At 39.0% G+C, this 26,840-nt stretch overlaps 5 protein-coding genes across 8 annotated transcripts; 2 read left to right on the top strand and 3 right to left on the bottom strand.

Annotated features, from left to right (window-relative positions):
- Positions 1–594: 594 nt before the first annotated feature.
- Positions 595–2,963, bottom strand: metap1d (methionyl aminopeptidase type 1D (mitochondrial)). 4 transcript variants are annotated; one of them, XM_055151604.1, is made up of 10 exons: positions 2,831–2,963; positions 2,343–2,506; positions 2,055–2,204; positions 1,839–1,987; positions 1,713–1,755; positions 1,477–1,640; positions 1,307–1,404; positions 1,164–1,211; positions 922–1,000; positions 595–833 (listed from the first exon to the last, which is right to left on the bottom strand). In XM_055151604.1, the coding sequence occupies exons 1-10, from the start codon at positions 2,862–2,864 to the stop codon at positions 749–751; spliced, it is 1,014 nt and encodes a 337-aa protein (XP_055007579.1). In that variant the 5' UTR covers positions 2,865–2,963; the 3' UTR covers positions 595–748. The 4 variants fall into 4 exon arrangements, with proteins under 4 accessions (XP_055007579.1, XP_055007580.1, XP_055007582.1 ...); XM_055151605.1 differs by having other exon boundaries at positions 922–1,038; XM_055151606.1 differs by lacking the exon at positions 595–833 and having other exon boundaries at positions 953–1,070.
- A 459-nt stretch (positions 2,964–3,422) lies between these two features.
- Positions 3,423–10,979, top strand: LOC110173381 (electrogenic aspartate/glutamate antiporter SLC25A12, mitochondrial-like). The gene is made up of 18 exons (XM_020939378.2): positions 3,423–3,705; positions 4,276–4,329; positions 5,493–5,638; positions 5,945–6,060; positions 6,411–6,550; positions 6,648–6,794; positions 7,985–8,123; positions 8,202–8,295; positions 8,384–8,468; positions 8,544–8,622; positions 8,695–8,853; positions 8,917–8,969; positions 9,156–9,236; positions 9,320–9,460; positions 9,539–9,677; positions 9,780–9,938; positions 10,007–10,097; positions 10,174–10,979. The coding sequence occupies exons 1-18, from the start codon at positions 3,694–3,696 to the stop codon at positions 10,385–10,387; spliced, it is 2,049 nt and encodes a 682-aa protein (XP_020795037.1). The 5' UTR covers positions 3,423–3,693; the 3' UTR covers positions 10,388–10,979.
- Positions 10,980–11,046: 67 nt separating this feature from the next.
- Positions 11,047–17,261, bottom strand: LOC110173382 (dynein, cytoplasmic 1, intermediate chain 2a-like). The gene is made up of 16 exons (XM_055151608.1): positions 17,137–17,261; positions 16,341–16,449; positions 16,145–16,262; positions 15,682–15,766; positions 15,035–15,156; positions 14,866–14,955; positions 14,363–14,525; positions 14,197–14,296; positions 13,998–14,123; positions 13,780–13,923; positions 13,560–13,676; positions 13,342–13,475; positions 12,511–12,655; positions 12,297–12,437; positions 12,081–12,206; positions 11,047–12,015 (listed from the first exon to the last, which is right to left on the bottom strand). The coding sequence occupies exons 2-16, from the start codon at positions 16,446–16,448 to the stop codon at positions 11,914–11,916; spliced, it is 1,821 nt and encodes a 606-aa protein (XP_055007583.1). The 5' UTR covers position 16,449; positions 17,137–17,261; the 3' UTR covers positions 11,047–11,913.
- Positions 17,262–17,557: 296 nt separating this feature from the next.
- Positions 17,558–21,288, bottom strand: LOC110173390 (uncharacterized). Its single transcript, XM_020939388.2, has 5 exons — positions 21,279–21,288; positions 18,794–18,877; positions 18,662–18,706; positions 18,414–18,562; positions 17,558–18,331 (listed from the first exon to the last, which is right to left on the bottom strand). Exons 2-5 carry the CDS (start codon positions 18,861–18,863, stop codon positions 17,636–17,638), a joined length of 960 nt encoding a protein of 319 aa, XP_020795047.2. The 5' UTR covers positions 18,864–18,877; positions 21,279–21,288; the 3' UTR covers positions 17,558–17,635.
- On the top strand, positions 20,628–26,756 carry pcyt1aa (phosphate cytidylyltransferase 1A, choline a). The gene is made up of 9 exons (XM_020939502.2): positions 20,628–20,967; positions 21,935–22,048; positions 22,447–22,546; positions 22,628–22,744; positions 22,809–22,960; positions 23,043–23,121; positions 23,836–23,978; positions 24,063–24,251; positions 24,876–26,756. Exons 2-9 carry the CDS (start codon positions 21,935–21,937, stop codon positions 25,104–25,106), a joined length of 1,125 nt encoding a protein of 374 aa, XP_020795161.1. The 5' UTR covers positions 20,628–20,967; the 3' UTR covers positions 25,107–26,756.
- The last annotated feature ends 84 nt before the right edge of the window (positions 26,757–26,840 follow it).

Raw genomic sequence — 26,840 nt, forward strand, 5'->3', positions numbered from 1 at the left:
TCATAAACATTTAGTCTGACACATCATCGGTCTGCCATGCCCACTGTGTCTGAGACCATAAAACTCATATAAATGTATACTTATATTTAATAATAGCCAAATAGCAATGGGGAAAGACTGATTCAGTTATTCAATTTAAAGGTTGATCATTTACTATAATGGTGGGCAATAAATAACTATTCTTTTCCACACTTCAAGGCCTTTGTGCACATGAACTACAGTGTCTACAATGGGCTTGCATGCATGTAAGAATTATTAAATCCACCTGTAGACGAAAACAGAGAAGACAAAAAATATTGAAAAAACATGAGCCTGAGGTTGATATGTCTGGAATTTAAAACTGGCATACTTCTTTACTCAAGTGCAGTTTTGCATTTTGTCAATATTCTAATTAATTCTAAGTCTAGCGGCATAAAGGTAGAATACAACAATACCTGCTATGTATACAGGCTTATAAATTGAGTGTAAACTATTTATTGTTTTTGTGAAAGCTGCCATCTACAGGACATTCTAGTTAATGCAGAGGGATTTGGGAAAAGTAATAAATTATTAACTGATTCAGAAAATACGTTATGATAATAATGTGTGAAATAATGCATTTAAAATAAAACTTTTATTTACTGACAAATAAATAAGAGTAGAAAGATAACTGGTCAATTTGTAGTTATACAATTTAGAATACAAAACCTCCAAATTTAAAAAGTCAAACCAGCATTTCACTGGAAGTAGCTTTAGATTGATATATCGGTCATGCATTGTCCTCTTCAGGCAGTTTAGTGAGAATATCCACCCCATTAGCCGTAATGACCACGGTGTGTTCAAACTGAGCGGACCTGTGCAGATGAGAACATTGTACTATGCAGCAGTCTTGTACCATATATGAAGTCTATGTTTGATTAGTAATAAAGGACTAATATGTACCTTTTGTCATCTACAGAAACCGCTGTCCATTTGTCTTTAAGAATCCTGAACTCTGATGACCCCTCCATAAGTATGGGCTCTGCAGATAGACAGTCATATCTAGATCATGTCTTCTTTCTGTGTATTTTACCAATTGTTGCATAATATGACTAATACAGTGGCAAAACAATTGAAGAAAAGATTAATGGAATAAAAATAGAAAAACAGGGATCAGTGGTCCATAGGGAGCACTAAAAACATACCTATTGTGAAAGCCATCCCTTCGTCCATAGTCATGTCATTGTCATTTGCTGAAATTAGAAAAAGAAAAAAAATAGTGAAACCATAACAAACATGGAATCTAGTTTGTTCATGCATTCTCTTCCTGTCATTACAGAGGACTCACCGTGGTGCCAGATCTCAGGATGACAATGAAAACTAGAGCCAATTCCATGTCCTATAAAATACGGACACACTTGGAAGCCACTGGCATGTGCTATTTTGCTGCAACCAAACCCACAAAAGTCCAGTTGTCAGAATAAAAAGCTCAAAGTTATTTGCCATGATTATGTGTACCTAATAGTGTTTCCTATAACACAGAGGGGGGCCCCTGGATGGCAGGCGGCAATTGCCTCATCTCTGCAACGTCTGGCAGTTTCAACTAACTTTTGTGCAATCTCATCCACCTCACCAATCAGAAAAGTCTCTGAAGTGTCACCGTGGTAACCGTCTAGATATACCTGTAATGAAAATGTTTTTATAATATAGGAGTGAAATATCTATTTTGCTATGTGCTTAAATGTATAACTTACAGTGACATCAATGTTAATAATGTCCCCATTTTTAAGTTTACGGCTGAAATTTAAAAAGTGAAAGCCATTGGAAATACACACTTGATATTCATAAATAGAAGGAGAGAGGCATGTGTAAACCCAGACCTGTCAGGAATGCCATGACACACCACATTATTGACAGAGGTGCAAACAGATTTTGGAAAGCCTCCGTATTTGAGAGGAGATGGATAGGCATCGTACTTGATTGTCTCCTGATGCACGATGAAGTCTATTTCATCTGTTGTCATACCAACCTGAAGATCAAGTTGCATGTTTCTCATGGGTTCTAGGACCATGATTTGATTTTCAAGATATGCCTACCTGCAGTCCCTGTCCAGCTAGCAGCAGCACATGTCTGGCTAGCTGACAGGCTCTGGCCAGGCCCTCGATCTGCTCCTGGTTCTTTATCTCTATATAGTCCGGCCATTCTGGGACTACTCCAGTGCCCACATAATCAGGGCGCTCTATATGCTACAGAGAAGAAAGAACAATAGACATTAAAAGGCATAGATAATTAATGAATTTACTGTATTTTACAGTGAGAGTTTTTTCAGCTCAAGATCAAGATGTAAATGCAGGTCTTAAATGTAAATTAAATAAAATGTATACTTTTGGTACTGGGTAGGCAGGCCGGACAGTCTCTGGGCGCACTACACTGTGGGACTGACTTTTCCATTTTTTCCAGAAAAAACAACGAGATTGCTGAGACAGAGGGGCTGTTTGTGGACCACAGACTTTAAACCCACACACGCCCCTCAGAAAACCTCCAAGTCCTATAAAAAAAAAAAGAAAAAAAGATTTTTATTAGCACAGTAAATATTGTATGAGAACTGAAAGTGTACAATAATACACACTGTTTATTCAAATGATTAAAGAGCCCATATACTTTCTGGCAGGCTTTTGTTCACAGCATGGTCTCTTGTTGTATTGTGGTGAAAGTTAGCTCGGGACCTGTCACCTAACCTCAGCTGCCAAAACAACGATCTTTAAGTCAAATGTATCGAAAGCTGTCCGCAAAGGAGGCGTAAACTGGGAAGACACACTAAGAAATATGCTTAAATACCCTACAGGTGATGAAAGCTAAGTGATCGATTTACCTCTTGTAAGTCCTGCAGAGCAGTGTGCCGCCATGACAGTAGTACTTCTCACGTGGTTATGAAATCACGTGGTGCACATTCTTGTCGTGGATAATCATTCATACTGTAAAATTACTATAGTTTCGCTTTCTACATATTACTGCTTCTATAGTGCAAGTAGCCTATAAATTTCATGTTGTTATTGTTTGTGTTTGTCATGAAAAAGTATAATTTTCTTTATTAATCATATCTGGGTATAATCTATCATGTAAGATCGGGTTTATGATTTTTGGTTTGTGCAAAGCTGTGCTAGTAATGAGTAATCATGTGTAAGAGAAACGTTATAACATTTTCCACATGGTTGCCCAAAGTTATGTAAGAATACACCAGTAGGGCAGGTAAGAATAAGGTCATAGCTTTATCAGTGACACCGGGGGTTATCTCACAGTGACACTTTCCCAAGGCCACAAAAGATAAACTCGTCTTTTAATAGACTAGACTGTTTCCTAAAACAGAACAAAGATGGTTTAAGGTGAGGGGCTCTCGTAGTAGCTCTCCTGAGAATGTGCGGTGGGCGTGCCTCCAAAGCAAAAGCCCTTGTTACATCAGCGGCAGGCTGCAGCTAATCGAGCGGTAGCCCGAGCAAACAACACATTAGCCGCGTGACCTTAGGAAAAGTACTACACTGGCTGTGGATGCGGAGGAGAGAGCAGGAGGGGCAAATTCCTTAACAGCATCGGCTCGTATAATTGTAACTATCATGTCTGTGGATTAGCTACGGCGGGGGTGTCGTTTTCCGTGTCGTTGTTGAGGAGTAGCGCCGAGGCGGTTCCTATTTTGTTACCGAGGACGCTCTGCCTCACTGTACGTGACGTCAAACCAGCATGGCGGTCAAGGTGACTTCGGCATCTCATTCCTTTCGCATTTTACTCAACATTTCTCCTAATGTTGCATGATTGTTGTCCTCTTCTTTAGCGGGGAGTGTCGAAATTGTATTTTGTCTTGTGGCTCGTGTAGGTTTTTGGTGGATGCGGCGTATTCTGAGTGTGTAGCATCATCAGGTTTAATCCCTGGCCTTGGTTGGAGAAGCAGTGCATCAAAGTTAGCTCATTGCAGCTAACCGGCTGCTAATGTCGTTCTTCTAACCTTATTTGACAGAGTTATTTGAACACTTTCCCTTTTACTCCAACCTCTTTTAGTATACTATTATTCTCTCCTAACATCTGTCGGTAGGTTAGGACGGCAATGCAGTGTATGTCCTCTTGTTACGGTTGTATAGCCTCTAATAAAGAACTTTCATTTTTACATCATAATGTCCCAATGTTAGTATGTGCATGATCTCTTCCGTGATCTTCTCAAGGAGACGTAGCGTAGCTTGGCTTTGGGCTTTATATTCCTATCACTTTAAAATACTGGAAAAAGTGTGTTTTGTCTCTAATATTAAGATGTGTCGTGTTTTGTTTTAGGTGCAATCCACTAAACGAGGGGACCCACACGAGCTGAAGGCAATCTTCGTAAAGGTAAACAGTGCTTGGCTAGTTTGTCATTGATTTGTCAATGGACAAGGTCAGAAAGCAATTGTTGGTGTATTGAGAATGTTCTTAATTGTAAGAGTCTGTAATGTTGTGTCATGGGGTTTAAATTACAACATTAGTTACAGCCATGGGTTGATCACACACAGCTGCTTTTACAATGAAGGAAGATAAAGTCGCAGCAAAAGTTTGGTCCTGTTTTAAAGTCTCTGTTTAGTTATTTATTATATTATATTATTTGTAGTTGTTGGGGGGGAGGGGCTTACATCATTGAATGTACTGTATTTAATGTGTAAATATAGAATCACTTTTATATGTAAATGTACAAAGCGCAGGATTTTATGAGTGTAACATAGAGATCTAAGTGCCAGGACAAAGGACAAGTATAAAACGTTAATGAATCATAATGACCCACAACATGCAGAGTGTCTAACTTGAATTGTGTAGTAGTTAATATAAGGATACACAAAGGTCAAAGGGTTCACAAGTTATGGATATTTAATTCTGTCTTTTCTGCCACGTCATATGCAAACAACAGTTCACATTGTATGTTAAATGATGGCATTGGGGCTGTTGTTGACTAAAAGATGTTATTGGCTGACTGAAGAAATATTATGCCAATTGATTAGTCGACTAAAAAGGGATGTGACAAAAGCCCTCAAAACTCTAACATATCTCTATGTATCTGACCTGAACTACCCTCAAAAGACTGCACCTACAAGGGAGTTCATGCAAAAACAACTATTTCCACATAAAAAGTACTAGGAATCAATGTATTTATATTGACAGATTAAATTTGTGAATCATAAATCTGCCTCTTTACACCAAAATATCAAATCTACTAACTCACCTCTCATTTTATGCAGTCATCCCATATAAATCCTTCTAATCAAATTTAATGATTAATCCACTAATACAAGTTTTGGTTGACTTAAGACACCATTGACCTACAGCCCGAGATGACAATTGGTTGAAGTTTATGAAATAAAAAATGTATTAGAATGCTAATACTTAATTCTATATGTAAAAGTGTTTGTATAAACTTTTATGTTATTAGATTGACTGCTTTCATAGACTAGATGTAATGTTTCACAAAGGTTTAATAGTGTGGAGATATGTTTAAGGTTAAGGTTGCTGTTTTCTTCCCTTAGTATGCCAGTGTGGTGGATAAGGAGGGAGAGAAGTTTATGACCCCTGGAGATTTTGTCCAGAAGTATTTGGGATTACACACTCAGATCCACCACAACCCCAAAACGGTCCAACTTATTGCTGCTGTTGCTGACACTACAAAGGACGGGTATGTTAAAAATTACATTATCAAGCTCTAAGTTTATCATTTGTAATTGTACATTTATTAGCCCATATCAGATTCAAATGGCATAGTAGTTAGAACTACTGTGATTAGATAACACACACTAAATGACTTGAGAATAAAGGGTGACTTTGGTGTGTGTTCTGAAATACACTTACTTCAAGTTTCAGTTTAATATATTTAACTTACTTTATTTTTCACCTCAAACTTTGGTTCTTTTTAATTTAGATGTAAATACACTCTAATTTTGTTTTTGTTTCCCTCTGAACACAATTGTTTCCACAATGGCAGGCTCATCTCATTCCAGGAGTTTCTTGCTTTTGAGTCAGCTTTGTGTGCACCGGATGCCCTTTTCATAGTCGCCTTCCAGCTGTTTGACAAAAATGGCACTGGAAACATATCCTTTGGTAAGTCACTCTCTGTGATTTCTGTTTTCTTTATTTATTATTACTTCGCTGAATGGCAGTGTGGAGGAATTTTGTTTTTAACCCGATTAGTCTATTGGGTAATTCGCTGCACATGCACAGGCTTACACAATTGGTCCTGTGGATTTATTTCCTCTCTCTCATGGTGTATGTTACTCAGTTATTGTGTATGTGATTACATGTGATGAAAGGTCAGGACCTGGACAGAGGAAAGTATCAGTCTTGTTGGTTCAGGGATCACACACACTTTCAGCTGATACTGTGCTTGTTCTGTACAGTGATGTGCAAACCATTAATGATCTCTTTTTTTTTGTTTGTTTATTTTTGTGCAGAAAATGTGCGGGACATTTTCAGTCAGACAACAGTGCACCACCACATTCCGTTTAACTGGGACTGTGAATTTATCCGATTGCACTTTGGCCATGACCGCAAGAAATGTCTAAACTACCTTGAGTTCACGCAATTCCTTCAGGTACACCATGCACTGCACTATTTTCTGTTTAACTTTAACCTTTAACACTACACTCTTCAGTAGATCCTATATTTAAAGTGGTATTCTTTCTTTGCAGGAGTTGCAGTTGGAGCATGCACGGCAAGCGTTTGCCCAAAAGGACAAGGGCAAGAATGGCGCCATCTCTGCAATGGACTTCAGTGACATAATGGCCACTATCCGACACCACATGCTCACACCTTTTGTGGAAGAGAACCTTGTCTCAGTAAGTTATTTTAATATATTCAGGGATGTCTTTATCATTTTCTTTGGAACAATTAAAGACAAATTTGTTTGCATAATGTTATCGCGAGTGTTAGAAATTTCTACAAAAAAACATAGTTTTTGTTAGAAGTGCGTGACATATGGGGTGCTTGTGGTGTAAATACCTAGATTCAGCTGTATCAAACCTTATCCATTTGTTTTTACACCTGGAAACAGTAGATGTGTCTGTTTTACCACATTTGCACTTTTGATTCGTATTAGATGTGTCACATTTTATTTCTTTTTAAAGAATGAATATTTACAAATGCGCTATATATTAGCACATATTGTAATAACCAAATGCAATTAATCCACACTTACAAAGAAATCAATCCATTGAAGTCTGTAAATTATGTGCAATAATGTGAAATGACCCTTGTAAAAATTATTGAACACATGGAAAAAGAGGGGTTCAAACCGGAATGGAAGCTAAAACTATGTGCAGTGGCTACAAGAGGATTTGTAAACAGAATGTTGCAGTGCACACTGTCAAGGCTGTCATCTGATAGTTAGAAAAGGAATATCTTTTCACCGTAGAAATTACCCTGGCAAGACTGAAATACTGGGAGACTATAGTTCAGTCAATGACACCATGACACCATGACACCACGATAAGTGCAGTGTAGTTTGATGGTGACATACTTGTGTATGGCTATTGACAAACATTGAGGAAAGAAATTGTGGGAACCGTGTGGGAAAAGTAGCCAGTGAAAAGTTCATGTCTTGTTAGAATGGGCCAAAAATATAATGGCATGGGCACAGTGTATTAAATGGGGTTTGAAGCAGTAGCATTCATTACAAACTAAGTATATCTGTATTATCTGTAGTATATCTGCCCATTTTTCGCTTTTGTTTTTATAGGATTTTTCCATGAGTCACTTTATATTACTGCACATTATTATTGTCATCTATAGGTTGATATTATTTGCATGTGTGGGGTACTAGGGTTAAATATTCCTCAATAGCAACTTTTTGTGGATTTTCTTTTCATGAAAAAATGGTGACTTGTGCATTACCTATTGCAGCTGATATGAGCTATCTATACTTCACTGTTGGTACTCAACACAGTGCCAACAGTGATTATTTATTATTGCTTATTAAAAACTGCTTGCATTGTGTTAAATGGTTTATGTCACTTTTTTCACAAACTAGGCTGCAGGTGGTGGAACATCCCACGTGGTCAGCTTCTCCTACTTCAATGCTTTCAACTCACTACTGAACAACATGGAGTTAATCAGGAAGATCTACAGCACAATGGCTGGCACAAGGAAGGATACTCTAGTAACAAAAGGTATGCATCTGACATCATAATTGATTAAAGTATCAGTTTGAAAGAACAATAATCCTAAATAATTTTCTTTCTCTTCAGAGGAATTTGTTCATTCTGCCAACAAGTTTGGTCAAATCACTCCAATGGAAATAGACATCCTGTACCAGTTATCAGGCTTGCATTCTCCCTCAGGGTAAACCATAAAAAATGTCTGTATTTAAGATTAATTGTTTTACTTGCAATGTCTATATCTCATTCAAACCTTGGTCTACATGCACTAGGCGTCTAAACCTTGCTGACATTGAAAGGATAGCGCCACTAGAAGAAGGAAGTCTGCCCTACAACCTCGTCGAATCGCAAAAATCGGTGCATGGCAGAATCTGTGGCTTGTGTTCATAATTTAGCAATGTGTAGTTTATTTGCTTGTTCTTTTGTTGCCAGGCAGGAGATGGTTCAAGGCCTATATGGCTCCAAGCTGCCGAGTCAGCCTACAGGTTTTTTCTTGGCTCTATTGCCGGAGGTAAATTACTCAACAGTCAATAACAAGTTGCATCTTGCCTTTTTCCTAGATTAATGCAAATTTTTTTTGTAGCTACGGGAGCAACAGCTGTATACCCTATTGATCTGGTAAAGACTCGTATGCAGAATCAGAGGTCAACAGGGTCATTTGTTGGAGAGCTGATGTACAAAAACAGCTTTGACTGTGCAAAGAAGGTGCTGCGTTATGAAGGATTCTTTGGCTTCTACAGAGGTAATATCTATAATCTTTGGGTCTGTGTTTCCTTTACACTCTTATAATTAATTATTTCCACAGGTCTCGTTCCACAGCTTATAGGTGTGGCTCCAGAGAAAGCCATTAAACTCACTGTGAGTAATTTTTTTTCAATACATTTAAACGATCCAACATGCATTATCATCAGTCATTCATGTTGGATATTATGCTAGTTGCTAGCATTGCATGTTCGAAAACAGTCTTATGTGAAACACATAAAAGCCCCACATTTTGGAATGAAAAATACATAGATAAAAAATGGGCATGTCTTTGTCTTTCAGGTAAATGATTTTGTGAGAGACAAATTCACAGAGAAGGATGACTCTATCCCTTTATTTGCTGAGATTCTGGCTGGGGGATGTGTAAGTAGCATTGCACACAACACACATCTTAGATGATGGTTTATGCAAACCATGTGAACTTTTCCTTCTGTTGTCTGTATCAGGCTGGTGGCTCTCAGGTTATCTTCACCAATCCTCTTGAGATTGTGAAGATTCGCCTGCAGGTTGCAGGAGAGATCACCACTGGTCCTCGGGTCAGTGCACTGAGCGTGGTTCGAGACCTGGGCTTCTTTGGGCTGTACAAGGTTTGAGAATAATGCTCTTTCCTTTGGACTTGCGGTTTTAATAATTTTCTAACATTTTGTTCTTTGATGTTTTTACAGGGGGCTAAAGCATGTTTTCTGAGAGATATTCCCTTTTCAGCCATCTATTTCCCTGTGTATGCACACACCAAGACCTACATGGCAGATGAGCAGGGCAGACTAGGCCCACTGCAGCTGTTAACATCCGGAGCTATTGCAGGTAAGGACATCGACAGCATGTCAAGTCCAGTCTCTCAGTACTTTTCACCATTAGAGTCACAACATCCACTGTGGTTTTCATGTAGTCACTACTGTTTTCCAGGTATCCCTGCTGCCTCTTTGGTAACTCCTGCTGATGTAATCAAGACTCGCCTGCAGGTGGCAGCACGGGCTGGGCAGACTACCTACAATGGCGTAGTGGATTGCTTCTGGAAGATCCTGAAAGAGGAGGGATTCAGGGCTTTGTGGAAGGGAGCAGGAGGTGAGCTTGTGTGCAATGTGAATCCAAATGAACATGTACCATTTTAACATCCACTTTTGTCTGTCCAGCTCGTATGTGTCGATCCTCACCACAGTTTGGTGTGACTCTGGTGACTTATGAGCTCCTGCAGAGGTGGTTCTACATTGACTTTGGCGGACAGTAAGTACAAAAATTCACATGTCTTTTTTTTGTTGAAGTTGATTAAACATTTTCTGATGACTCCTTCTCTCTGAAGTCGCCCAGCAGGATCTGAGCCTACTCCCAAATCTCGGATTTCAGAGCTCCCCCCCATTAACGCCGATCACGTTGGAGGGTACCGGCTGGCTGCAGCTACATTTGCTGGAGTGGAGAACAAATTTGGACTCCATCTCCCCAAATTTAAGTCCTCTGGTGTAGTTTCTCTACATTCCTCAGAGCCATCCGTTGCTGCTTCGGCTCAGGGACCATAGCTAGTTTAATATCATAGCCTTGTCATTTCCTATTCCGATACCAAGAGAAGACGTAACACAAAGAATACGCACAATAAAAAAGCACTCCACAATTGAGGATTTCAAACAACCACCAGAGTCCCTCATCTGGGGGTTCTCTGGCCCTGTGGTTCGAGCCACGGAGGACAGTGGCTCACAGCTGTGGGTTTTTCTACGAAAACTAAAGCCTCAAGCACCCTCTCAGAGTAGCTATGATTTTTATTTTTTTGGGCAGATACTCGTGTGTGTAGGGCTTCCTTCATTGGACAAATATATAAAGTGTATGCTATTTTAGATCATGATGAGTGGAGCCTCACTCTTGTAAGACCGGCTGTTCATACTGTATACCACTGATGCAGCTAAAGAGAGTTACAAAGTGCTCTCCAACTGTAACAGCAGCAGAAATGTGGGGCCTTTGGTCCTGAACTCCAGGAATCACTCTTACTGATGTACAGAACATTAAAGTGTTTTCTTGATTAAAGATCAAAAGGAAAATTAGCTAATAATAAATTAAATGTATTTCAATTATGTCATTGTATTTTATTGATTAAAATCATGGGTTTAATTTTACAAATGCCTCGAGTTTGCTTAAGTGCCACAATGACATTGTTAGAAAATGAATACAGTACAGATGGACAATACAAAGTATTTTCAGTTTATATTTTTGTTTCAATATCACAATGCTGTGTGGAAGGAATAAAGCTGAAATGACTTTACAGTAAGTTCGGTTACAATTCTGATGTATTTGGAAATGGCTGCCCAAAACAGGTTTGGTTGTAGAGTAAAATAACTTACTCCTGTACTAATTACCAGCTACTAATTGAGAAAAGTAATTAAGTATTTATTTGACCCGAAACTGACATCAGATTTCACAAGAAATCAGAATATGTACTCTCAAGATGTTGAAACAAATTGCAAATCAGTTCATATAAATATATATTTAAAAACAAATAATACTACACAAAACTTACTTTAATTTTAGGAATCTACCATCTAAATGTTATGGAATAAACAAAAAAACATACATAAATAAATAAGTTATTAAAATGTATGAAATTATACACATATTACTGTTTAGTTCAGAGTAGTGATATACTATTTCAGTGGTAGTTAACACTGAGGAAATGGTTAAACAAAAGCAAAACCTGCAATAATGAAATAAAAGGTGCCAAGTACAAAGGTTTGCACAAGTTAAAAAAAGAAGATTGATTCATTCTTTAGCAGAGGAGTGGTATGTAAGGTCCTGAGGGTCTTGTAGCATTCGTACATTAGATGGCATCACTTTCAAATATTTTACTTACCAATACTAATCTTTACAAGGTCAACAATAAAAACAGTTACAGTTTTAAGCATAATCCCTAGACACACATTCAAATCCTTTCTAATTCATATCACTGCACTTCTCAGGCCAGTTCAAAGTGAAGATAAAAGCAGAGTAGGGTCCTCAGTCAGTGTGCAGTGTGCTTAGTGTTTAGTGTACTATACAGAGCTATTGTAGGTTTATAGCATTAGGCATTGGCCAGCTCCTCTGCTTCATCTCGATTCTCGTTGATTTCTGCCAGTGTTCTGACAAACCGTGTCCACTCATCAGCTTTAGGCACACAAATTTGCTGCAAGAATAAAATTCAATGTCAGTCTTTAATCAAACGTTTGATAAATCAAACCTCTTGCTTACCTCTCCAACATCATAAACCTGCACCCTCCCTTCAGAATCTCCTGTGGCTATTTCTTTGCCTGAGTGAGCCCATCTGACACGATTGAGAGCGGGAGCCCCCTCTACAGACACACTTGCAGTAGGGACCTAAAAAGAAATCATCAACAATGCATTTACAGAATTGCCTTAAGCGAATTAAGCAAATCAAAAAAGAGCATATAAAGTATTTGAGCATACTTCAGTATCATTGTTCAAGTTCCAAAGATCCAAGCGTCCGGACAAGTCCACACAAGCGAACAGCGCAGGGTGAGTAGGTGACCACATGGCATCGTACACATAATCACAGCTGTCCTCGAATGAGTACAGTGGACGAGTGCTCTACAATGAAACAAGTGAAAAATTTATACTGGTGTTTGATAAAAAAAGGGTTGAATGAGGCTCTGTAAGGCACCTTTGTACTCCACAGTTTCACAGTCCAGTCGAATGACGAGGATATGAAGAGATGGGAGAAATCCACCGGCCCCGCAGCACTGTGACAGCTCAGGCCCGTCACGGGACCATGGTGGCCCTCAAACACCTCAGTAATGCCCGCCTTACTGTAGATCAAAATCATGATGAAAACATTTGAGACTGTTTAAATAGGGATGTAACAAAAGTGTTGTCTTTGATTAAATTAATAGTTATGATGCAGAAATAAACAAATAACTACAGAGACCATGATCCTTTGCTCCATCTCAGTGCTGCCAACATGAAGAAATAACTTATAAGCACTTTAAAATCTTAATTCTTTGGATTATGACAGAACAGAAAAAGTAGCATATTCACAATTTTGTTAGCCTTCACAAAAAAATCTCAATAAATATCGTATTGTGAGCTGAATATCAAGAAAATGTTGTACCGAGAGATTTGGAAATCGTTACTATCGTTACTATAATGTGTCATATTATGTAAAAATGTTATGAGCTTTTAACAATGTCAAAAACAATTTACTCAGAATTTCAATCAATTCATGCATGTTAAAGTAATCCTGCATTGTCTTGCATTTCAGACATGAGTGTGCAGAAATGTTTGGCTTTCACCTTGCTTCCTATATCCACCCACCGCTCTGCACTCATTCAGACTCCAGCTCATACACGTAGAGTTAAAAAATGTCATGTAGTCTTTTTTCAATAATAATAATGTAAAATCTGGTGCTTGCTAAGCTTGCAATCATTTCTGCAGCTAACAGGAAATCTAAGGAAAACATAGATCTTTAAATGAATGAAAAGAGCGGTTATCTGACCTTCCATGGCGACAGGCCGTGTAGACAGAGCCATCTTCACTTCCCACCACAAAATTGTTGACGTCTCCCAGCGGAAAAGCCATGGAGGTGACGGCCACTGCTTTGCTCTGTTTGAACACCAGCTCCAAACTGTCCTGTATATTATAATACAACAACCACAACACAATCATTAAACTGCTTTCCAACCATGCGAGTAGACTGGGATCAGGCAACCGCACCTGTGGCTGGGAGAGCATGTCCAGGCTCCAGGAGCACATCTTGCCATCAGTGGAAATACTGATCAGATTGTTTGCATTTTGCGTGCCCACCACATTCACGCAGTACACTGGGTGCTGCGCAAGAGACCACATTAAGTGTTGAAATGTTGAAATAAATGATAGTAGTAATGTAGTAATAAATGATAGAGCAAATTAAGTTAGAGGAGAGTGAGCGCTTACAGTGTGCTGCTGCAGACAGGGGAGTTCTCTGCACTGGTGTACGCTTGTTGCTTCGATTGTCCCATAGAACTATCTGTCCTGAATATGTCCCACCCACTACCAGATTGGGATGAAATTTTGCAAAACCCGCTGACATAACTTCAGACTTTAAGCAAAAAACATAAACATAAATTACAGAATGAAACTTTTGGCAGAATGTAAAACTGGTACACCACTCACCTGGCAATGGAAGATGTACTCCGGTGTCCCCTTTTTGTACTTCATATTCCAGACCAGAGCCACTCCATCAGGCTCATGGGGGGCATCTTCGTTGTTGTTATACGAGGCCACCAGCAGCTCGGGATACTGAACAAAACATACTGTGATTGTAGATAACTAAGGTTTAAGAAAAATACTGTGACAGTGTGGCCAGCTTTACCTGTGGGGACCAGTCCAGACAGGTGACCACTCTGTTTTTAGTCCAGCGCTCATCTGCAAACTCTCTGGTCACAACTAGCTTTGCCCCGGCTTGCAGCTCCCTGTAAACATACCAATTAAGGTTGTCTGTCTCTTTACTTTAACCACCTATAAAGTAGTTTTCTCACCCCTCCTTATCATCCAAGTCCCTCCCACTGTAGTCAAAGCAGACATCAACTTGTTCAGCTAAAGCTCTCTCAACAATTCTGCTGCCGCGCTCAAAAAACGACACAAACTCCTCTGAGTGCAAGACCTGCAGCTTCTCCTCCTCTGTCAGCTCTTTGGGCGTATCTGCACACAAAACATTAGAGAAAGCAGTAGTAGAAAATAAAAACTAAAAACATCAGTGTAAGACTATGTAACTTCTCTAAGTGTCACCTGTATGAATAATTGGAGATGTTATTGCTTTGCCTGGAATCTATCAGCATCTATCTTGCATATATTCAGTTACAGTTGTTTTTATTGCTCATAAACATTACTTCCCCACAGATTTGACATTGTTTTAGTGTGGAGCATTCCAGACAAAGCAATAATTTCTATGGAAATATGCAGGTTGTACATCTTTAATTTATCACAACCTAACATAAAGTACTTTTTTGTTCTTTTTTTTTTTAATCTTGTTATATTTTACCTTCTTCTTGGTGATCTCCCTGGTCACCTTTCTCCTCTTGAGTATCCTCTGATGGAGGAGGAGCCGTTATCTCCTCTTCATCATCATCTTCTGCAATATACAAATTTTAAAAAAAAGTTATTTATTTGCCTTTATTAATTATAGTGTTTTCAGTTATAACTGATTTTACCTGCTTTTTGATCAGTATGTGCTTCGGTTGGGGTCTGAGTCTCTTTAGAGTAGGACACCAGTTCTTTAGGAGCAAAGTCCACTTGGGTCACTTTAGACATACCCAGCCTCACCGCTCCACGTCTAAACAGTAAATACTAATTAGGCATGGAAACAGTGCTATTTCATAAAGAATTACTGTAGACAAAAATGCACAGATAAAATGCAGGTACAAAACACCTAACGACACTTAGACAATATAAAGGTGAAATCACATAAACTGAATAAAGCTGGAAGACACATCAAAGGGAGAGAGAAGGAGCAGTACCCAATCAGCTCAGAATCGGAGTGCAGCTGCAGAGTGGAGGGGTCAGGATCCCAGTGTAAAGTCCTTATACAGCCAAGCCACCAGGTGATATTAGTAAGATATTGTCAACAGGAACAGAACAAGCAAAAGGTGAGCAAGAAATGGGAATGGATGGAAGTGTTGAACAAAAGACAATATGCAAAAAAAAAAAGATAAAGAGGACAGAGAGAAAGAAAGAACGGAGTGTCTGTTAATTAACATCGACGAACCAGGTCAGATCTTTTTACTCATATAACTTTTATTAGTTATTACACATGTTATAAACACATTGCATGCAAGTAACTACAAGACCCATGACTGACCTTGGTCCTGCGTTGCCATCCCCAGAGTCTTGGCTTCCTGCGTCGCTGCCCACTGATTTGTTGGAGGGAGACATGGGGGCGGGGACTAGGTAGTGAAACAGACATGTATCCTCTGTTACTACCCGAAGGGGCTGAGCTGTCAGTGGTGTGTTTTGATGAAAAGGAGAAGGGGAGACATTTATGTGTGTGTGTTGGAGTGTGTGTGAGTGAGTGAGTGAGCATGCAGTAAGTGGGACAGGACACACAAGGGGAGACAAAGGGGGAGAGAAAAGAGAATGAAAATAAATGGCAGGCAGGTTTAGGAGTCATGCAATCAAACTGTTAAAATGTAAACAGACAAGGGAATAAACACTGCAAAATAGTTAAGGGAAAACACCGCAAATCAATGAAGCAAACATCAAGGAATGATGGGAGTGAACAAGTGAGTTAACACCATGCAAAGCGGTGTGTTTTGTAGTTTTACCATGTGGTATGTCAGGAGTGATGCCAACACTCTGCAACAAAGCCTCTGCCTCTCTCCTTTTCCTTTCAAGGTCTGAGTCTTCATGACCGGACGCCTCACCCCCACGTTTTGAATCCACCTGTGTAATATAGAAAAAATAAGAATAATTACACAATTATAATTACAGATCCATAGTTTAATGTTGATTAAAACATACATCCTTCTTTTTCTTCTCCTCTTCTTTTCTCTTCTTCTCCTCCCGAATCTGTGCGATCCGTTGTTTCTTTCTCTCAAGTTCAGCCTTCAACTCACTCTTGTCAGACATTCTGTTAAATAGAGAGAATAGAGCCTAAAGTTAGAGTTTACACTTTCCATAGTTGGTACTCTGATACAATTTGTGAAGTAGGCGAGCTAATTGCTCTGAGCGAATCACACTGTAGACATGTGAACGCCAACCAGCTGTCTATAACAATGTCTCCATTATATTTATGTAATAAGACACTGAAACGACTTTGTTGTGAGGATATTAATACAGTTTGACTACATTTACATTAATGCTGCACACATTTGCATTTTATTAGATGTCTTACGGGACTGAAGTTGGGTCCAGTCAATTTAAGAGGAGGTTCCTCTGTAATAAGGTCCCTACACAATTCTTACTACAGTGACACTGAACCGAAGCGTACTGCTGTGTGTCAGCATCCAGAGCTCTTACAACATTAGCTAACAATTAATTTCACACTTCGCATGGCTTCATTTTAATTATTACAATCACTACTACAACTACTACATACATTTCTAACAAAAATTTGATAGTTTAGTGAGCTCCAAATATCAGTTTATTGTGTCAGTGTGGACAGTTAGCTGCTTAGCGGCTAATCTCCATGGCAGCGCCCAGGCCCATCGTCCCGGTACAATGAAGGCTAAAGCATCGTCACCATATAACGCCTTTTTTTCTCGCAGCATTCGGGTTTTAGTCGCGTTTAAAACCTACATGGTCATAAAACAAATACCTGGCGTTAGACGTCAATACAAGAGGAAATGTCTGGTGTTAATCCAGTTTGTAGTGTGCAGAGGAGTGATGTGATGGAAACTGATGATGCTGGAAGAGACAAGCCCTCTTCCTCTGCGTTTGGACGGTCACCATTAATGTAGTTTTTGCGCCACCTACAGTTTTCTTTAAGTCACCAACAGTGGTCTTGGTGGCTTGAAACATCCATATTACCCTACTTTAAAGCTTTTTTTTTGCTAGCCTGTTGCCAACCTCTTGAAATTTCAAACAACTAAAAAAAAGAGAAAAAGCTTAGTGTTAGATCTGTTATAAATATTTTAAATTATACACCTTAGAGTCCATCCTATAGAGACTTAAAAGAGACACACAGACAGATTGATTATAGTATTTAATATAAATGTATTTTTGGTTGTGGCAGTGACTGTGTATCTATACTGACACACTGAATGAGCATATGCAAACAGTTTATGGTTTGGTGTTGGTTTTTACAGTTGCTGAAATTACTCCTCTGGCTCAGCTGCTGGCATGGAATAGGCAAAGGGATCATAAAGATCACGTTTGAAATCATATGGGTCAAAGGACGAATAGAGAGTTTTCTCTGTGGCTGGTGCTGGGGGTGCACTCTCTTCTGCTTTTACCTCCTCCTTTTTGACCCCCTCAGTAGGTAACACTGGAGCTGCTGGAGCCTCAGGTGCCTCTACTACAGCCCGTGGAGGGTGGTCAATGAGGCAGTCAGGGTCCCAGTATGGATCACAGTCGTACTCCATACCTTTGATGCTGACGGCAGGAGGCGGGGGCGGAGGAGGAGGGGCAGTCTTTTTGGGAGCAGGAGGAGCAGCAGGTTTCTGGACTGGAGCTGCAGCTTTGATCTCCTTCTCTGTCCTGGGACGACAGTCGGGGTTAGAGCGGGGGTCACAGAGCACAGGGACAGCGCCTGTCGGCAGGTACACTATCTGAGGTTTACAGAGAGGGTCTTTGGGATTGCAAAGGTAGATCCTTTGCGCACTGGCCAGAGGGTCCGGTGTGGGAGCTGGAGTGGTGGGAGGTGGAGGAGGCTGGGTGGTGGTGGTGGTGGGGGCTTCAGTGCTGGTGAGCACACCCATGGCATTCTGGTAACTGGACGCATCTGGACCATAAACGTTCTCCAAGTAACGCATTTGTTGGTACAGGATCCTGATTTTGTCTATCTCATAGATCTGCAGAAGAATTCACACAAGCACAGAGTAAGTGCCAATGAAATAAGGATATATATACTTTTAAGTGTTATTAAAGTCTCACCCCCTCATGATGCCCAATGCTGCTGTAGAAACGGTAGTAGGACTGAAAGTTTGGATCGGCACGATACCACCTAGGGTCAACATTTCTCTTGGGTCGTGAATTTGTTAAGAAATCATGTGCTTGAGCAGAGCCAATACTAAATGGAGTATCTAAATAATTAAATAAACACAATACATTATTACAGGAAAAACAAAAATAAAACAAACATGTACATAGAAAATATTGCAAAAAATAGTAGAAGTAAATACCTGCTGATTTTTTCATTTTCATCAGAGGTGATGCACTTAACAAAGCTGCAAAAAAGATGCAAGCATAGATTACAGAATACAAGTCCTTATAAAATCTTTACAGTAACACATGAGTTAATCAAGAAAACAAACCTGGGATTACAAGTAGACAGCTTAATGCTCTCATCAAAAACTCCTGGGATCTCATCTTGACCATTTGCATTAAATATAACGTCACTATAAAGTAAACATTACCATAATTTATCATAACCAGAACAAAAAGGGAAACACTGCAATGCTACTTAAAATATACAAAGTTAAATTACAGCATTAGAGGTCAAATATAGTAAAATGATCATCTCACCCTGTGCACCACCTTTCTTGGTCTAAAGAGTGGTAGTGCACACAACAGTTCATAAATAGTGCAGTTATCACATGGTCCTTCCCATTGGTCACTGAACTGAAAGCATAGCTGACTCCTCCCTCTGCCATTCTCTGGACTGACGTGGATGAGCTCATTAGACCCGTGAACATGGGAGTGCAGTAAAGGGGCACTTCAAACAAATATCACTCCTTGTAAAGCAGCGGGAAACACCTCTGTGACAGCAGGCCACTATTTTGGGTGTGCAGCCAGTCCAGTTAAGTACTTTGTTGATTATATTAATATATAATCCAAAAAATACACCCCTGTATCCTTTACAGTAATATTGTGCTCTCCAAATGAAAACACTAAAGTAGCATCAGTGATATTGGTACTGGTACAGTAGACATACTTGACTAAACATGTCTGGAAGTTAAAAATTAGCCCTCTGTCCCAAAACAGCTGGAAATGTCCTTTAACTAACTCCTGGATGCACAAAAAATTGAGGGGAAGACTCCTCTGTTATCTGCTGTTAGAAACTCCCTGAAATATGCAGGAATTATGGACCAGCTTGTTCAAACAATGTTAGTCATGTCAAGGTGACAAAGCCTGGGAAATTGGATTTGAACTGAAAAATGTATGACAAACATTAAACTTTTTGTCTAATACAACCACTATAACCTATGTTATAGAAAATAAGGAGAAAATAACAAATGATCCCTATATAAAATACTAACAAAATATACTAACTTTTTTGATGACTGGGCCCCATTTAGTATGTCAGCAAGTAAGTGTTCGATCAAAGACTATGCGCAGGAGACAAGGAGTCTGCAGGCTGCAGCCAGGTGGCTAATGATCAGCATCATGTGTAACTGCTCTTTCAACATGACAAAATACAAGGTTAAGGGTATATATTTTACTACCAAAAGGCTCAGAGAACAAAATCCCCATAGTCACTGCATATTTGTGTGAAATAGGCCCAAATGATTTAAAACTATTTAAACTGTCATTTGGATGAAATCACACCCAGACCCAGCATATCAATGTAAGAGAAATACAAAAGTGCTCTTAATTCACATACATGTTCTCTGTGAAATTACATAATGTCCTAAAAGACTTTGTGGTGAAATTTTCTTGGAGACTGATCCTATTAACCTTAAAATGGTGGCACATGCAAAATATTTGGCCTTTATCAGATCTAAACCAAATCTATAACAAACTATTCTAGGTCTTAACTATAGGCTCCATCAACAGTGAAAAGTTTGAAGTAAAGTTTAATGATTTTTTTCATTTTCGCAATCTGAGTAAAACCATTGAATTTTCTCATGGGTTTTCCTCATTGGCTACAGAATTTATTTTGGGCTTAATTTAAAGCTAATAAACAGAGGAAGTTCTGTAATCTATTTAGGTAATTTAACTGGTATTCTTTGTACCAAGTGTGTATGTGAGACATAGTTGTGCATGCACAGCACTGCTTACTCGCCCACAAAATCCAGTTTGAAGCTTGATTCCTGGGAGTAGGGACCAAACGCGGCGGTGTGGAAAGACCCCGAGCCTGTAACGGCGTACGTGTTTAGTATACAGTCAGCCAGATTTCACTCAAAGAAGAAGAGTGTTTTGTAGTCCTGCGCACGCGCTGTAGTGTCTGTGCTGCGCTCTTGACCTGTCAGTGTTGTACTACAAGCTGTCATGTTGATAATTTCTTAGTTATTCATTTAGTTTGAACATCCGTAAACAGCCACATTGAAGAGACATGTCAACATATTTGAGGACAACTTATTGTTATTACGGGTGCTAAGCTAACTAGGTGGAGTTAGCCAACAAAAAAATCCAACTTGACAACTGTCAGCTAGTTAGCTATTAGCTCATCGCTAGCAGCTTTAGCCACCTCTTGGTGCTGGCAGTAGGCTACAGGGTTTGGAAGCCGCCCACTTTCGGCAAAGCAGCATTCCGGGGAAGGTGAACGGTAAGGAAGAATCCAAACCTGTGATTTGATGTGATTTATTACTTTTTCTAAGACAAATTAAGAAAGACAAGTTATGTGACGTTTTAGCACTTTTGCTTATTATAGACGGCATAGCGCGCGGTATAGTGTTGACACTACCCCAACTCTCCAGTCAGCTGTTTTAGTCACAGATTTAATGCAGTCCAAGTAGATCACGTACGAATTACGTGTGTGCCCATTAATACACCTCTAACGACATTCTGTATGTGTAACTCATTTAAGCGCATTTCAAGCTTTGCTGTGCTTATCTAAGTTGCGTGTATTGCACCCACCGTAGCATGTTTGGTAGAAGGAAGTTGGGAACATTTTGTTATGTCTGAAGTATGACGTTGGTCTGCCCAGGGCATATCTTAAAGCACATTTGCATAAGATGTTCCTCTTTTGTTTATATACTTATCTACATACTACTAAACAAACGTGACAGACATGAATATTGTTTCAGATACAATTCTTTTATTAGTATCTTAGTATGGCAGACATTTTAATTTATGATGACTTTCTGCTGATGTAAATCTCGTCTGTCATTGAGTCCCTGCTGGGCTTCAGAGCACAGCTGTTACAGGGCACAGAGGGAGGAGGGGCGGCACAAGGAGCCACTGTGGATCAGGTAGCTGTCACCAGTAGGACGGCACAATGCACAACTTGGCATTGTACCATTGTACCAATATACTGTTTTATACAGACAGACACTACTCCAAGGGCCTGCCAGTAACAATTACAACTTAAATGGCTCATGTTTACATTATCATACCATGTTTGGAGAGTGCAGACCTGAGGTAATTTTTCTTTGGTTATATATGGAATGCCTGGAATTGGGGAGTGACTCAACCTGCAATACAGGATGCTCAGCAAAGAAATAATGCATGTTTATAGCGGGACCATTGTTAAACTTCTGAATAATTCTGTCTGTGGTGCGTTTTTTATCCAGATGGAGGCTGAAAGCTCTAGTGGACTGTTACTGTCCAGAAAAAGAAGAAGAGAAGGATCCAATGGAGAGGCTGAAGAGAGTGAAAAGCTCGGGAAAATCCCCAGATTTACTGTGGTGAGTGAGCTGTATAGACTAGATGCTCAATAAGTATGTTTAGTGATGACACGATAACTTTAGTTAAATTTGAGAAAAAATCAAATATATTTACTAGTCTAACTGTGCCTAGATAAAACTAAACCAAAGACTGAAAGACTGAACTAAAAGACTAACCCAAGACCAAAACACAACTGAGTTAGTTAAGGTTGTAGGAGAAGGAGAAGTGTTAATTTGTTTCATTTTCAATAATTTTGTAATGCTCCGGGCAGTTGGAGGATTTTATGCAACACATTTTAAACTTGAATTTACACCTCAGTTTATATATTGTATAATAGTTATATTTTTGGAGATTATAAACACAAAAAATAGTGTTCAAAATACAAATTCATTTATTATGAATACTATTTTTTTCTTAGGGTTTAAAGCACCCTGCGCCTTTTGCCGACGAGCTTGAACCAGCTGACAAAAAACCATATGCCAGAGTCACTATGGAGGAGGCCAAGAGAGGGACGCCTCGTGAGTCACCTCCAAGTGTTCAGAACACTATTGAAGCCTCTTAAATCAATGTATTTATTTACATTTCTTCTGTTTGTGCAGCTGAAAGACCAGTGCGGGTCTATGCAGATGGTATCTTCGATGTATTTCATTCAGGTCATGCCAGAGCACTTATGCAAGCCAAATGCCTTTTCCCAAACACACATCTTATTGTTGGAGGTATGTGTTAATTCAGTATGTGTTAAAATTCATGTGGCGAAAAGTGACTTTTTTCTGTTTGAAGTTTGCAGTGATGACCTCACGCACAAATACAAGGGCTTTACTGTAATGAATGAGGACGAGCGCTATGACGCCATCAGACACTGCCGCTATGTAGATGAGGTGGTCAGGAACGCTCCATGGACACTCACACCAGAGTTTCTTGCAAAACACAGAGTAAGTGGACAAGGATCTCAACAATAAATCTTGAAAACATTTTTAGAAAAAATAAAGTAAAGTTACTGTAATGTCTTTTCAGATTGACTTTGTGGCCCATGATGATATTCCATACTCTTCAGCTGGTAGTGATGATGTCTATAAGCATATCAAAGAGGCTGGTGAGTTATGGCTGCAACATTAATCACAATGACGTCACAATGGCAGTTTAAATAGTTGCAAATTTAAAAGACTTCAGCTAGTCACCTTTCATCTATTTTATTATGACGTTAAACTGTTAACACTGTCTAAAATAATGTTTGTATTAGTTTAGTAGTTGTTGTTACCTCATCAAAACCATACAAAGAGTTGTTTGTTTAATTCACACAGATGTTTGAGTAGTCCTGTATTAGTAGTCTCTCTACATCTCCAAAGCTCAAAATGCTCTATTTCACCTTGTGATGTCATGTAGTGGTAGTTTTCAAGTTAACAGCTAACTTTTATCATTAGTTCAACAGAGATTGGCCATTCCAGGGCTGAAATTCTCTATCCAGATGATTCTAGTAAAGGTGTATGGTGTTTAAATGCACAGTGTAGGGCTTCCTGTATTATTACATGACATCACAAGGTGGAACAGGATATTTTCTGTGTGAGAGAAGGGTTTGTGTGTTAAAATGTGTAAACTGAAACAAAGCACAACTCCAGGTATGTTTGTGATATAGTAACAACATAACATATCAGAAATAGTGTAATATGGGCCCTTTAATGCTCCTTAACAAATACTGATTTCAAAACATAAATCTCAAATGTTATTCAAAAAATCCTAAATCATTCAAACTTAGAATGCACCTTGAATTGCACCTGTAGTCATAATGTTTACATGTTTGTTATCCCAGGTATGTTTGCTCCTACTCAGCGCACTGAAGGAATCTCGACATCAGACATCATCACTCGCATTGTACGAGATTATGATGTGTACGTGAGAAGGAATCTACAGAGGGGTTACACTGCAAAAGAACTTAACGTTAGCTTTATCAATGTGGGTAAACCTAGGACTATGATTAAACAATGCTAAATGATATGTTGAACTAATTGTTCAAATGTTGGTGTCGTTGGTGTGTAGGAGAAAAAGTACCACCTGCAGGAACGTGTGGACAAGGTGAAGCGGAAAGTGCGTGATGTGGAAGAGAAGAGCAAAGAGTTTGTGCAGAAGGTGGAGGAGAAGAGCATCGACCTCATCCAGAAGTGGGAGGAAAAGTCCAGGGAGTTCATTGGCAACTTCCTGCAAATGTTTGGCCCAGAAGGAGCCCTGGTGAGATATGTTTGCTTTTCATTTAAAAGTCTTGTATAAAAATATTTTTTTTTGTGATTTAAGATATATTAGAACATTGTTACCACATCAAAAACATAGCAAGAGTGGTGTTTTTGTTTCATTCGCATGTTTAAGTAACACTGCATTATTAGGCTGTCTGCATCGACAAACTTCAAAATGCTCTGTTCCACCTTATGATGTCATGAAGTTAGCAGTTAGTTTTACATTTTTTTTGTAGAGATTGGCAACAGTAGGGTGTTTCTAGTGAAGTGAAGTTGGAGTTTAAAAACAATGGAGCACTTGCTGTATTACCATATGACATCACAAGGTGGAACAGTGTTTTCTGTTTAAGAAAAGTACTCTAAATATGCATTTTGTGTGTTGAACAATAAACATGTATGAAAGAAACAAAATTTCAGGGATGATTTTGGTAAAGAAACAACATTATAACATAGATCACGGAATAGTGTAACATGGGCCCTTTACAATAAACATATAGATAAACTACTAATGTATTTGCACTGACCTTTACATAGCATACCACCATTAAAACAACCCTTCATGTTAAGTAATAGAAAATGCTGCATCTTTTTTCTGAGAATCTGTTTGTGCGTTCTCTTGTAGAAACACATGTTAAAGGAGGGCAAAGGGCGAATGCTCCAGGCCATTAGTCCCAGACACAGCCCCAGCAGCAGCCCGACCCGAGAGGAGCGCTCCCCCTCTCCCACTTTCCGTCTGCCTTTCTTCAGTAAGACTTCCCCTCCCCCCTCTCCCCCACCCCAACACAGTGGGGCCCGTGGGTACCTCATCAGCGAAGATGACGATGAGGATGACGATGATGATGATGAAAACTAGGGTGATGTGTGAAGCCCACTCTATCACAGTTCATCAAGGCAGTTTTAGTTTACTGTCAGAGGCGTTCATCAAGGTCCTGCTCACATATTTTCATATTCTTCTGTTTAGTTTGAATATTACAATGACTGTTAGTTGTAGGCAACCACTTTCACCTCCAGTTTTTGAAAGGATTAGGAATTAAGTTTTGAAAGTTCTTTTTTGATCAAGTCTCTTTTTAATGTTTCTGTCACTGTCAGTATTGTTATGGTCAGCACTGTATCACACTCTTTGTTGTTATGTTTTTCTTTCATTAGCAGGTCTTGAGTACTCAGTTTCAAAGTGCACATTTGGTGAGGTAGGAGAGTATCCCTTATGTTTTATGAGGTTTTAGGCTGTTCATGTCTTGGGCCAGGTGCATTCACCAAGCATTTAATCAACCTTATCTTTGTTCACAACTGAAATTCAGTTGACTTTTAATAGCAGAAAACTACAGCTACTACGACTAGACTACAGTATTCAGAGTTGAATCTGAGAGTTAAGTGTTACATGTCTGCTTCCTATGTGTATGTAAATTTTGTGTAAAACCTTGTTGGCATGTTTTAAATGTCTGTCTGTCAATCTTGATTTATTGACAGAACAACTTTTTGCAAATGTAGTAACTTGAGCATATTTGTTCCTGCTGAAGAAATGAGACATTTTGAAAGGCTAGAGGCGTTTCAGTGGTATCTCATAACTGTGACCCATGTAAATGCAGAAATATTTTTGTAGAGTTAATCTTTTCTCAGCATTTACTGTATGATTACGATCATCAGCACTAAACACATTATTTTTGTGATGTATGATCAGGCTGTTACTGTCTGTAAAATGGTCAATTAACCGCACAGCCATGAGTTTAATTGGGTAGAAGCACATAAGATGTATGTTTTTAAACAAACCATGCTTTCACTCTACAGCAATTCACTGCGAAGGCATTGCCTCTTTCTAGTAGAGGATTAAAGGGCAACTGTTGGTTTTTTATGGACACAAATCTTTACTTTTATAGGGTCTCCTGTCACTCTTTAAATTAAATACTCCTTATTCATTTAAGGCAGTTATGCAATACTAGACCTATGTCTATATCTGCCCCAGGCTGGTTTTCCAAAGGCACTTGATCATTTAAAGAATACTAAGCTACCATGTAATTGCGCCAACAATCACTACTTAAGTTAAGCTTAGGAAATAACTGAAAATAACATTGTTCAGTTAACAATCATGAGCATAAATTAAAGCATTGAACAAAGAAATAGGGTACAAGTTGGTGCTTATGTAAAATTTTTTGTCTGGGTAGCCATCTTCATTCAGTGAAAGGTCAGATGTGACAACATTGCTGTAAGTAGTTTGCAGCTTGATTGATGGCACTATCCAATGATGTTTTAATCATGTATTGTTTCTGAGTTATTTCTAAAAATCTGGGCAATGCAAAAGGTATATTAAACATGTTAGCCAAATGCTTGTGTTCCATGTATGCATTGTCTACAGACTCAACATGCTTATAAGCAAACGCTTAGAAAGTTATACAAGTTGCCCTTCTACAAAAACTAATAGCAACTCAAATGTATCAATACAATTATTTCTGAACCTACAGATCAAGACAAGATTATTAAATAAAAAACTGATGTTCCACACCCATTAGTTTAAAGTTTGTTTGTTTTTTTATTTAAATATTTAAAACAACATGAAAAAGCATGGTCTGTTTCTAATTACCTTTAATAACAA

The sequence above is a fragment of the Boleophthalmus pectinirostris genome, unplaced genomic scaffold, assembly GCF_026225935.1.
Source record: "Boleophthalmus pectinirostris isolate CB_2022bp ecotype Guang Dong unplaced genomic scaffold, ASM2622593v1 HiC_scaffold_16, whole genome shotgun sequence".
NCBI classification, from domain to species: Eukaryota; Metazoa; Chordata; class Actinopteri; order Gobiiformes; family Gobiidae; genus Boleophthalmus; species Boleophthalmus pectinirostris.

Bases quoted from the DNA above. Each gene is read 5' to 3' on its own strand.
- metap1d (XM_055151604.1), bottom strand. From the start codon at position 2,864: ATGGCGGCACACTGCTCTGCAGGACTTACAAGAG. The intron at 1,756-1,838 runs GTCTGGGTTTAC...TTTAAATTTCAG, and splicing joins TGTCATGGCATTCCTGACAG to CCGTAAACTTAAAAATGGGG. The intron at 1,405-1,476 runs GTACACATAATC...GTTTGGTTGCAG, and splicing joins GTTATAGGAAACACTATTAG to CAAAATAGCACATGCCAGTG.
- LOC110173381 (XM_020939378.2), top strand. The intron at 6,061-6,410 runs GTAAGTCACTCT...ATTTTTGTGCAG, and splicing joins CACTGGAAACATATCCTTTG to AAAATGTGCGGGACATTTTC. The intron at 9,939-10,006 runs GTGAGCTTGTGT...TTGTCTGTCCAG, and splicing joins TTTGTGGAAGGGAGCAGGAG to CTCGTATGTGTCGATCCTCA.
- LOC110173382 (XM_055151608.1), bottom strand. From the start codon at position 16,448: ATGTCTGACAAGAGTGAGTTGAAGGCTGAACTTGAGAGAAAGAAACAA. The intron at 15,157-15,681 runs GTCAGTCATGGG...TTTACTGTTTAG, and splicing joins GATGGCAACGCAGGACCAAG to ACGTGGAGCGGTGAGGCTGG. The intron at 12,016-12,080 runs GTAAGCAAGAGG...TTATTCTTGCAG, and splicing joins AGGTTTATGATGTTGGAGAG to CAAATTTGTGTGCCTAAAGC.
- LOC110173390 (XM_020939388.2), bottom strand. From the start codon at position 18,863: ATGCAAATGGTCAAGATGAGATCCCAGGAGTTTTTGATGAGAGCATTA. The intron at 18,563-18,661 runs GTATTTACTTCT...TTAATTATTTAG, and splicing joins GAAAATGAAAAAATCAGCAG to ATACTCCATTTAGTATTGGC. The intron at 18,332-18,413 runs GTGAGACTTTAA...ATTCTTCTGCAG, and splicing joins GCATTGGGCATCATGAGGGG to ATCTATGAGATAGACAAAAT.
- pcyt1aa (XM_020939502.2), top strand. From the start codon at position 21,935: ATGGAGGCTGAAAGCTCTAGTGGACTGTTACTGTCCAGAAAAAGAAGA. The intron at 22,745-22,808 runs GTATGTGTTAAT...TTCTGTTTGAAG, and splicing joins CACACATCTTATTGTTGGAG to TTTGCAGTGATGACCTCACG. The intron at 23,122-23,835 runs GTGAGTTATGGC...TTGTTATCCCAG, and splicing joins TAAGCATATCAAAGAGGCTG to GTATGTTTGCTCCTACTCAG.